Source organism: Ischnura elegans (assembly GCF_921293095.1).
Source record: "Ischnura elegans chromosome 13 unlocalized genomic scaffold, ioIscEleg1.1 SUPER_13_unloc_1, whole genome shotgun sequence".
Lineage (NCBI taxonomy): Eukaryota > Metazoa > Arthropoda > Insecta > Odonata > Coenagrionidae > Ischnura > Ischnura elegans.
Window position 1 is genome coordinate 11,715,577 of NW_025791657.1, and position 12,279 is coordinate 11,727,855.

Here is a 12,279-nt window from a genome sequence, read left to right on the forward strand (position 1 = left end):
ATTAAATGAAAAGTGAAAAATTTCAAGCGCGCGAAAACGTGACGCGTAAGTAGGAATGATGGGAAAAAGTCTGTGCGACGCATTTCTGGTTCCCCCTCCCGCCTTGTGAGGTGACCTTGGAGAGGCTCTGGGCGCTGATACGACGCAGGATGCTAGCGGGTAGCTGAGTACCTTGCTGGCTGGTAGCGCTTGGCTTAAAAAAGGTTTATTAATACCTTATCAAACGAAGAAAACTTTCTGACCTTAGCCAGTTTTAATAGGTGATTATTAAGACATGTTTCCCTGAGCTCTGTGCCTCATGCATGCATTGGTAACCTCAGACGATGTATAACTCCTATCCTCTCGTGTAGAAACTAGGTCCCTGTGACGTCACGTGGAGTGGAACAGCATGGGCGCCAATCTGGCCTTTTTCAAATGAGGATAAAATTTGACCCTTGCCATTCGTCTAAACCGGTATTTCAAAAACTAAATAATTTGTGTATTATGAATACACTAATAGTGGGTAACGAATCGCAATCAATGCCTTTCGTTTTCTTTGATGAAGGAAACTACCCTATTAAAACAAATCCAGTTTTGCAATTATTTTTTGCCATATTTCCTTGTGTATCACAATCTTACTACTGCCTTAGTAATTTTTTCAATGCTCGCATGAAAAATTGTGTTTCACAATTTAATGAGCTTGGCGACAGTCATATGCCTGGCCTGCGTATTCATGCCACAAAATCTGACTCATCCATTGGGAGCCCTGAAAAATCAATTTGTATTGTCATGGTTCATAAATTGATGTATCACCACTTCACCCGGGCTATCATCCGGCAACTGTCCTAGAGGGTGTTTTGTGCAGCAGAATATTTTCCACATGCATCTCATCAAGCCATTCTCGAATTTTGCATGGGCATCAGTGCAACAAGGCCGTGATGCTTTTCGGAATGTTGGCATCATGCACTAATAGGTGATTCAGAATGCATCCTGGAAGTGAGCACCGAGTTTTTATGCTTTCATTAAAATGCTCTCGCTAGAATGACGACTGCTCAGTGCCACAACATCAGAGCGCTCACTAGCTCAGTGAGCCAAGTTGAGTGGTCAGTGTGGCACAACTCACCCATTCTGTAAAATACAACGTACTCATAATTTTGAGAGATTTGTTTATTTAAATAAAAGATCGTAGCTTTTTCCCACAATTTTTTTTACTGCATACAACGTGTTTCGGCTCACTGAGCCATCGTCTGGTACGAGACACTGCGAAACATTTGAAAATCACCTTTATACCCTTGAGAAAGGGGGCTTGGGAGGATTTGACATCTTTGAAGTAGGGGGTGGGAACAGGGGTATAGAGTGGAGACAGTGGCAAAAGATACAAGTACGGGATGTGGGGAACCCATGTTGGAAGCAGGACTCAGTCATAACTGTAAAATAACGACTCGTGGGAAGAACCACAGAAAATGGGGGGGTAAAAAGGGAGGCTGCGTGTCATTAGAGATGGAGAGGAGTAAAGCGATAAACGAAAATAGGTGGTATTTGTCATTTTCAACCAGAAATTCTACACTTCGAAAGTAAGAGCACAAGACTTGATGTTTCAGAGCAATTCAAAATTGTACATAGTGATATGAATATGCTCATGAATGAAAAAGTGTTTGTCACCCACTCTCCTCTCCTTAAGATCCCCTTCCCGAAAACAAATGGTCATTGAAAAACAAAAAAATGTAATTGAAAACAAATGGTAAATGAAATTTTGCAATGAACGACACAGCTCTACTCTGCATGTTAACATTTGACAGTGTTCCCACTAACTATATTACAAAATTCATGGCTTTTTCCAGGTTTTCACGGTATAAATATAGTCAAGTTCACGGTCTGTTAATAAGCCATTTTAGGCAGAAATATTGATGACCTTACAATCCCTGACCTCACGTTAAATAAAAATTTATCAATTACGACAGACACTGTGAAAGCAAACGTAGCAATGAAAGTGCTCTCTCTCATGACGTCACCTATCAATACAAAAATGTTGGTGAAGCTTAAGGTTGTGAGTGGCAAAATGGAGGGAACAGTTAGGTAGGGAAGTAAAGAATTCCAATTTTTTGCCAGGGTTAACGAACACTTTGTTTGCCGTCTTCCAATCACAGGCTCAAGATCAATGTGCCATCATGGCACAAGGACAAATAATCGCACTTCGAATATAAGTAAGGTATTTGGAGGAGGCAACCGACAACCGAGGTCATTTACCTCATGAGGGAAGGATGGGTAAGGAAGGGTGGAGAGAAACCCACGGACGTACGTATGGTGGGTGGGCGTACATACCTCAACATTTGGTTGGTTTAGACACAGGTATCTTAAACAAAGTGTAATAACATTACGAAATGAAATTCAAGCAAAAAAAAACAACTTTCAGTTGGCAAAATGAATGCTTCTTTTTCAATTTTATGAGTTTTTGGCTCTTAATTTTAGCGTAAAATAAATAAATAGTATTTGCTTCCAGTGAAAAGTTATATTTTTGAGGTACGTGTTGTTAGAACTTAGCCATCAATATGCTGATTTAATGTTTGTTTTCCCAGAGGGTGTGAATTCACAAAAGATATCTGTACAGGCAACCCGCATACCACCCATGAACCCCAAAAAGAATATTGGTATTATATGGTATTTGGTAGAGGTGACCGACAGCTGAGGTCATTTGCATCATGAGGGAAGGATGGTTAAGGAAGAGTGGTGAGAAAACGGGCGTGGGCATTAGCCTGCTCTTAACGAAAGGCGCCAAGGGGACCACGGCTTAATGTCCCATCTGACGGATGGAGTGTTGCACTTGAAATGTCCTCCACACAACACTCGAGCAGGCATCGGGCAGTGTCTAAAAATTCTCTGCCACTACCGGGATTTGAACCCCAGTCCGCTGGGTGGGAAGCCAACACTCTAGCTACACACCAATCTGATCCCCCACTTTGAATATACCTGTACAGATAAATGTGTGGACAGTGTCTGTATGTAGCTCGGCCTTGAAACACGATTGAAATATCTTTTTTTTTTAATCTGTCGATAGGGTGGTTCCCTATTATTTTTTTATTGCCTTAATCGAAAGATTATTACTCCTGGAGTCTGTATTTCACGCTTTTAGATTTTTAAATGACGATACCTATTTTTCGCGATTAAATGAAAAGTGAAAATTTTCTAGTGCGCAAAAACTCGACTCGTATGTATGAATGTCGGGAAATCTCTCCGTCTGAAGTATTTCTGGTTCCCGCTGCGGCCTTGTGAGGTGACCTTGAGGCGAGTTGAGTGCTGATATGATGCAGGCTGCTAGCGGGTAGCTGAGTACCCTGATGGCTGGTAGCGCTTGGCTCAAATAAGGATTATTAATACCTTATCAAATGAGAAAAAACTTTCCGACCTTAGCCAGTTTTAATAAAGGATTATTAAGACATGTTTCCCTGAGCTCTGCACCTCATGCATGCATTGGTAACCTCAGACGACTCATAACTCCAATCTTCTCATATAGAAACTAGGTCCCTGTGACGTCAAGTGGAGTGGCATCGCATGGGTGCCAATCTGGCCCTTTTCAAATGAGGATAAAAATGGACCATTGCCATTCATCTAAACCAGTATTTCTAAAACGAAATAATTTTTATATTATGAATACATTAATGGTGGGTAACGAATCGCATGCAATGACTTTCGTTTTCTTTGATGAAGGAAACTACCCTATTGTAATTCTACTATCAAGTTTGAGAGATGACGAAATTCACGGCTTTTTCACGGTTATAAGGTTTTCATAGTTGAGTGGGGACCCTGGTAGAGCAAGAAATATTTTCTACTGTGATCATATATGCTAGGCATTAAAGAGTAAGCACAATGATCACCATCATCAAAATATGGACCTTGCCTCTATGAAAATTTCAAAAATCACATTCAGTTTCTGCACATATAAACATTAACGCTGAGCATGGTCAAATTAATGAGGAAATTACAATGGATTTTGGTCCATTATGAATTGAGAGGAAAATCGGTGTGAGAATTTTGGAAATTTTTTTGGAAATTTAGAAATTTTTTCCATGCTCAGGATTGTCACTAAAATCAAATTATAAAATTCACAATATTTTCCGGTTTTTCACAGTCTGATGTTGCCAAATTCACGTTCTGTTGATAAGCCATTTTTGGCAGAAATATTGATATCGTGACAATCATTGGTCGCATGTAAAGTAACTATTTAGTAGTAATTTAACTAACCCATTAGTGCATAGCGTCCGATATATCGGACGTGTCCATGTCTCACATTAACGCTTGTCGAGTCATTAAATTCAATGAGTCAACTAAAATATTAGCGGGGGGGGTGAACTTAATACAGTATTTAAATGTAGCGCAAGTCAACTGGAGCCCATAACAAAATAAAATACACACGTCCGATATATCGGACGCCATGCACTAATGGGTTAATGCAATGAATGCCAAAGGTTTTCACAATTGTGTGGGAGCCCTGTTTGATCAAGTAGGGGAAACAGTTGCGTGTTTCTGCTGAGTAGTGCTGGGAATATATTCCACCATGGAGTGAATCTGCATCATAGCTAAACTGCACTAAACAAGGCCACATATACACAGCACACTCAAAAAGTCATCAGTTGCAAGGGGATCTGAGCTTAGCAGTATTAAAAAAAAGTCATTAAGGACAAACCCCTAGTCCTCATTATAATTTCCTGATCACATTTACGACAACATCCAAATATACAACAATCAGAACCCTGTATATATCAATCTCTTATGAGGAATGAGTTATGTTGTCGCATCTGGCTAACAGCTACATCATTATGTCATTGCCACTCTGTCAGAAAGTACAACATTAACACTTTGCATGCCGTAATATTACATCCTGCTAATCCTTCTGAGGATTGCCATGGACGTAATATTACGTCTTTCTATTTATTGACTTTGTTTGCATCAAGCTGTAATATTTTGCCCGTGGTACTTTTCCAGTTTACTGCTTAGTGGTTCTGATATTTCAAAAATCAACTGCTCCATGGAAAAAGAGTTATTTTAATGCCTTGAGGACGAAAAGTCCTCTGTAGCTACTGGCACCCTTATCTCAGCCTACTTTGTGTGAAAATTCTTTGAAGGAAAGAACCGTTCGTTGATGGTGCAGTGACCCTTATTGTCATCAAGGATTTTTGATGATTTGCTCGGAACAATGCTTTTCTATGATTTCCAATGGTTTAAATAGCTCAAATTGAGTGTAATAAAATAATTATTATGCATTTTATGCCGGCACATCATTTGTTGTGACTTTTTTATTTCTCAAAAACAACTGGTTTTCATTATTAAAATATATATTTAACCTTTTCCCTACTGTATATATACGTGTGGACGTTTCCTGACCCGGGAGACAACGGCCGTATATTTACGTGTGAGATTTTCCTGGCCAGGATAACGAAAGCCATATGTATACGTTTTCTAGCACTCTCCCTTTTAGGACGGTCGCAGGTTTACGTCGTCTTTGTCTCGGGACCCAACCCTGCGGGGTTTAGGATTTACCCTCGGAATCCGGGAGCAGGTATAACCCCTCTTGGTGATAAGGGACAGCGGTCATACAATGGGGAATTCCACTGAAAATGGATGATTATTCGATAAAAAATATCTGTAGTGCTGAAAATTACAGTGAAAGCAGTTCTTTTCTAACCTGCATATTGTTCGTAAAATTCCAATTTGAATATTGCATATTAATCTCATGCTAAAAACGACCCATCGCTATGTTGGCTGAGCGTGACGTCAGAGTCCAGTAAACAATGTGTTTACGTGGTGACAGTAGACTATTTGTCCCAGTTTTAGAAAAACCTATGTATCTCTCTATACAATTAATTTTTTTATATGTTAATTCCATCATCAGTCATGTGAAATATTTATCCTGAATAAATGAAAGATTTAAAGAATGCATGCATAATGGAAGATGCAGCACAGTCTTGGCAAATAGTCCTTATTACTTTTTCATCCTTCTCATCCACTAAAGGCGATTTCAAGTGTGAGATTATTGTTCTCACTTCATGTTCTAATGTCACCTTAGCCCCAACAGTGCAAACACTCAAATTTATTAACATTTCAACCTAACAAACTGCTGAAACACCATATGTCTCTCTTCCAGACCAGGAATGCTAATTAAATCGGCATAAAATATGATACGTTGTATTTCTCCAACACGTCAACTTTACATATTCCAATATTGCACCAAGTACAGTGAGTCCTCGTTTAACGTCACTTACCGTTCCTGAAAAATGTGACGATAAACGAAATGACGTTAATCAAAGCATAATATCCCATAAGAAACAATGTAAAAAGTGAATATCGGCTCCTAGACCTCACAATTCCTATGCAAAAAAAATGTTAGCGTATCATATCTGGGGCATTTTTTACAATGGGAATGCCAAACTATCGCATAAATACGAGTTCCTGTCTTCATCAACAACAAAAGCAGCAGTGACATAAATCCCTTTCCATTTTTGTATCTTCCAGCATTAGCTTTTCGGCTTTGCTATGGTGGTCGCCTGGGTGAGCGTCGCCTGGGCATCATCATCGCTGAAACATAGTCGCAGTTACGGGAACCAAAATTATTGTGAACTCGGCGAAAAAAGTGACAAAAAAACTCAGAGTTCTACACGGAAAAATTCCTTGAAATCACTTTCTAGGTTCCTGAAAACCTTGCGCCTTGGTCAAGTAAAACCTTGCACACCTACGCAAGAATTCATTTTGCAGAAATTTTTGCTAAAACCGTCATTGCAATTAAGAATAAACACACTGTTTTACACTTTGCTTAGACTGACTGTATTACCGCTCACAAAACAAACAACCTGCAACGCCCGCCGCTTCCCCTTTTTTTAATCGCGAAATTTAAAAGACTTGACGTTATCGCGAAGTGTAGGTGCAATAAACGAATGACGGTCTCAAAATTTTCGTGATGTTATCGCAAATGACGTTAAACGGGGTGATGTAGAAAGAGGACTCACTGTACACATTAAAAGCAATGAGCAAATGACAGCAGTTAAAATGAGATACAAACCAAGCTTTAGATTACAAGCGAACGAGGTTATTGATTTAATTTATGTTACATTTCAATTCGCGGCTTCTCAACTCCGCGCCGAGAAATCTTCATTACTGGAGAAGAAATAAGCGGCCATGAATTAATCTACCTTCAGAATGTTCCCAGAGTGCGTCTTTACGAAGTCGGAGTCAACCATTGCGCAATACAAGCACTGTCAAATTTTTAAACTATTCACATCTGTTTTTCACACACCCTTCAAGTTATGAATCAGTATCGTCGTAGATGTTTGTTATCGTCGTTACTGTGTTGTTATTGCCATGGAGCGAGTCTGCTTACTCGCATTCTGAGGTAACGAAAGAATTTTGTAATTTTTGGGAACTTTGAAGCTCTGAAGCAACAAGAATATTGAGAATTATGAAGTCATACTTTGAATATGTAAATAACTTTAACTTATTTATCTAAAATTGTATAAAAATTACCTCTTTAATTTTATGAGAGCACCCCATTGTTTATCCAGTCAGTTTTCGAAATAAATATTTGTTCATTTTTCATAATAAATAAACTAAGAATTGAATTCTTTGTCTTTTGAGCAACGTTTACAATTTTTAAGCGAATTTCTACGATAAATATTAACTTATATCTCGAGTTATGTATAAACATCAACATGGAAATAGCTGCTGCATTAAATGTGTTTATAATGACCTTAGAACTTCGTTTAAAATTTGACAATGCTCTGAAAAAAATGAGGAATTCAATTCAAAGTCTGCAATTCACCCGCAAGCAACAATTATCCATTTGCTAAATACATATAAGCTATCCTTAAGTTGACCGCGAACCAATGCCGCAGGTATGGCCGTAAACCCGGAAAGAAGGGAGCATAATTACTCTCGGAGTCCGAGATAATGCGGAGTCCCAGCGGGGAGGGGTCGAAAAAGGTTCTGCAAGACCCTTCTTAATGAAAGTCCTCCAAAAATGCTCCGTACCACGAGAAAGAAGAGTCTCTTGGGGCTCAGTACAGCAGTCATGCTAAGACGAAAACTCCGCCGTCTCAAAAGGGTTAAAAGTTGGCAATACCGTATTTCTCCGAATATAGTCCCCCCCTAATTTTTAGGCTACAGTTTCGGGAAAAGTTAAAAAAATGCGTTTGAATATAGTCCCCCCCCCCTTTACGTTTACCATTACCATTTTTTTATTACCGTTTAGGCATTTTTGGAAAAAAAGGGGTGACTATGTTCAGACATACACCACGTTTACCAGCCGATCTCAGATCGGTCTAGCCGGCTCGGTCCGGGTTAGTAAATGCAGCGGCCCGACCAGGCCGGCCTGTAAGCGGGCTGGCTCAGTCCACTTTCGAAACCAGTCTGAAATCTCAGATCGAGCCATAGAGCTCGGCCTGAGTGGTAAACGATTCGAGCTGATCAGCTCCGTTGCGCATTTCGTTCCTTCTTTGTCATCCCATAACAGACAAAATGCAATCGTAACTCTTCAAGAGCAAGCTTGGTTGTTGTGATTCATTGAGTTGGCGTGGTGAGAAATAAGATTTTAGAAATGAGTTTGGAAAGGAAGAGGAATGACAACAAGCAATGACAACAAAACCACTTTCCAAACAGAATCGATGGGTGAAGATCGATTCTGATCGATTCTATGAAACAATCGATACGTCAAATCTATGTTGGTAAACGCAACGCGCCGAGTCAGCTCACTTTCTAATTTCAGCTCGGTCTGAGCTCAGACCGATCTGAGATCGGTTGGTAAACGTGGTGATATACGGTAAATGCTATTCAACTCATTCATAAAGAAGAGCATGGTCCATTTTTATTGAAATACACATCGATATAAATTTATTTATGATGCCTATGTTTCAAAAAAATTGCAAATTTAGTAAAAATGACTGGATTTTTCAGTAGGGCTATAAAATTAGCTGCCGGCACTCATAGTTTTAAACAGTACTCAGCATAACTCTCAATTCCTTACCTCCCTTCTGCTCCGTACTGAATGGAAGTAAAAACCGTTCGTATGGGCACAAAATCAATGACTGCTAAGTGCCGTGATGTCAGAGAGCTCACTTGATCACTGAGCGAAGTTGAGCTGCCAGCGTGGAAAAATACACCACATCGGTTCACTAAAACGGAACATTCATTTCAAATGATTCATACATAAAAGCTCTTCTGTAGTTGTTCATGGTTGATCAGGTGAGGGAAAATGCTGCAGGTTTCTGCTGAGAGGTGTTGGGAATATTTCACAACGGAATGACATTGTGCCATAGAAAAACAGTACTATATAAGGGAAGAGCACAATGATACACAAAACTGTAAGCACAGAACTGTGCTTAACAAAGCAAAAGTGAACTTACCAAGTCATCAGTCCCAAGGGGGTCTAAGACACCACTTGAAATCTCAGCTTGATCTCTTGTGTAAAACATGGGATTATTCCCCTTCCCGAGGTGGTCTTCAATCTCCTCTTTAACATTGAACTGAAAGAAAATGCTTGGTGTCATTTAATAATGGCAAAATTATAATACTCTTTTTAAATAACGGCAATGAAAACCTACTATTTTACCAGAGACAACTCAAGCTGGACAAATTCATGTGCTCACGAGATTCTTATCACTCTCAGTTCAGCCTAGCAAACATTTAAGTTCAACTGCTGCAGTAATTTAGCCATGCTTTCCAATATTTATTATTTCATAAAAATACTAGCTGACCGGTAAACTTTGTACTGCCTTATACCCACTGAAGAGTTTAGTTACACCATTAGTTACTCAACAGTGGCAGAACTGATTTTAGTAATATTTAACTTATTGTAAGAAATTAATTTAAAAAATCGATAAAAATATAAAAATAAGTATCAAAATAGCTCTTTAGAAACATTTTTTTATCCAGACTTCACCAGGGACATCGACCAAGGCATTTATACGCGGATTTCTTCAGTGAAATTTCTAATTTTTATGTTTTTAACTAAGGAAATTTAAGATGTTGTGGTCTTATAAAGTAGTTAACAGTGTTGAACCCGTTCTTAGGGCATAGTAATGCCATGCTAGTCTGATACTTGACTCATGCTCAAAACCTTGCAAAAATAGCTTCTAGGGAGCAGCATTAATATGTTGCGTGCCATTAATAACTCAGTTTGGAAAAGTGCTTTGCACAAACGTGCCCTGGTCTACCCTACACATTCGGATTTAATCTCTTCAGTCAAGTACCATCCGATACATGTTTTCTACATTCAGACCTCAAACACTCACCTTGTTATTTGTTAATCGTCATTGCAAATGCAACTTGCATTGGAAATTCAATTCGCTAACACTGAAATTGGTTGGAGTCATGGGAATCCTCGGAATGAAAATTTTGAGTGAATTTTGAGTAAAAAATGAATTTTTCTTTGAATTTTCCTTTGAGCATGGATGTGTGCATCGCACTGATTAACAGTTGTTTTAATCACCAAACAAATAACATTAATTAGTTTTGGTTGTTTAGATTTTAAAGCATCATCATCACCAGCAAACCAACCATCAGCTGTAAATTGAGCTGTGGTAAGCCAGGAGCAACCAATAAGTTTAAAAATTCACATGGATAATTGGAGACTTTGTCTCCCTTTGCTACAGTCAATAGATTTTAGTGACAGCAGAGTGCCCACTATTTGATACTGAATTGCTAAGTTTAAGTAATGTAACATCTTTTTTCTTAGCGGCAAAAATTGCTCGTTCACTCAACCAATCGTGAATTTTGTGGCCATCAGTCATGTTCGAGAACACTTTGTGAATGAGCTAATCTTTCGACAGGAAATGAAATCAATCCACTTAATTCGTCAACAGGAACACTACCATTACCAACAGTCAACAATTGCTTGGAGATATGACTACAAACACGGCAGTGATGAGTCTGGGCTTAGCTGGAATTAACACGTTGCGTACCGGGGTATTTTAATTCCTTGGAATGCTGAGATTGGAAATATGTGCCTATTAGGGCGTAATGCCTTTGGTTTAAACATGGTTAAAAAGCTAATGTTTAGAATATAACTTTACCCAATCAAACGTTATGATGCATCAATTCATTATGTATAAAGAACAACAACTAAAAACATACTAACGAATACGTATTGTACGCTTTAAAATTGTTCAGGCTGACGTGCCTAAATGACGAGAATCTTCGTCATCCGTCCTGAACGTTCGGGAAAAACATGACGAGAATTCTCGACATCCGTACGCAACGTGTTAAATTCTTTAACCCTTTCCTGCCGGAACTTACAATTGGATAATGTTTTCCGTGCCAAAAGTAGCATGAGAATATGTTAAACATCTCTGTATGGAGCTCTTTTTTGGGTTGGAGTCACCCTGGTATTTCCATTCCTCAGATTTTGGACCCAACTCAACCTTAACCCGGCCATTGGACTAGTCCCTCTAACCTTATCTAGGCACGAATCCATGGTCAACTTATTGTGCTACCAATATTTTTTCAACCAAATGTTGCAATAGATCATCAATAACTTACTCTTCTAAAGGAATTATGAACATTTTTTAAGGATTGTGGAATTTTACTCAAGATTTCTAGCGTTAATAATAAAAAAGTTAGTGCACATAAGGTACTAAGACTACAAGCACAGAAGTCTGTTACTTTTAACCCTTAACCAGTAACGGGCAATTCTTTTTACACTACCAGTGAAACAAAAATTCATGAAACATAGCGAAGTCATTTTTATTGCTTACAAGGAGACGTCGCCAAAGTGATGTTCCGGATCTGGATGCATGTTATTTTCTGAAAATATAAAGGTAAGATAGAAAAAGTGTCACGGCTTTCTTCCACATAGGCCCCGGTTCGAGAGATATTCGCTTGTAAAAACTTCGCGCAACATGACATCCCTCGAGTAATCGCCGTATTAAGGCACAATTCGGAGTTCCGCTTAAAATCCATAAATTGGTATTAAATTTAAAAAAATCACAATGTAACTAAATAAAACGAATGGGGATAAAATGTAACAGTGACTTCAAAAATTAGAAGAGAGAAAAACACGGCCGTAGTTAAGAGGTAGCGATTACTCAAGGGATGTCATGCTGCCCGAAATCTTTACAAGCGAATATCTCCCGAACCCGGGCCTACGTGGAAGAAAGCCGCGACCCTTTTTCTTCCTTACCTATATAGTTTCAGGAAATAACATCCGCATGCAGATCCCGAACATCACTTTGGCGATGTCTCCTTGTTAGATTAAATGTTTCGTTGACTTCTCAACAATTATAAACCTTATACTTAATATTATGCATTCCCAATACAAAC

The 12,279-nt window shown here is 38.8% G+C and overlaps 1 protein-coding gene across 5 annotated transcripts in view; it reads right to left on the reverse strand.

Annotated features, from left to right (window-relative positions):
• Positions 1 to 12,279, reverse strand: part of LOC124172022 (zinc finger protein 112-like) — a 63,604-nt gene that overhangs the window by 28,359 nt on the left and 22,966 nt on the right. For all 5 annotated transcript variants that reach the window (XM_046551421.1, XM_046551420.1, XM_046551419.1 and 2 more), the window contains one exon: positions 9,366 to 9,485. In XM_046551421.1, coding sequence (XP_046407377.1) covers positions 9,366 to 9,485 — 120 coding nt within the window. The remainder of the gene's footprint in view (positions 1 to 9,365; positions 9,486 to 12,279) is intronic.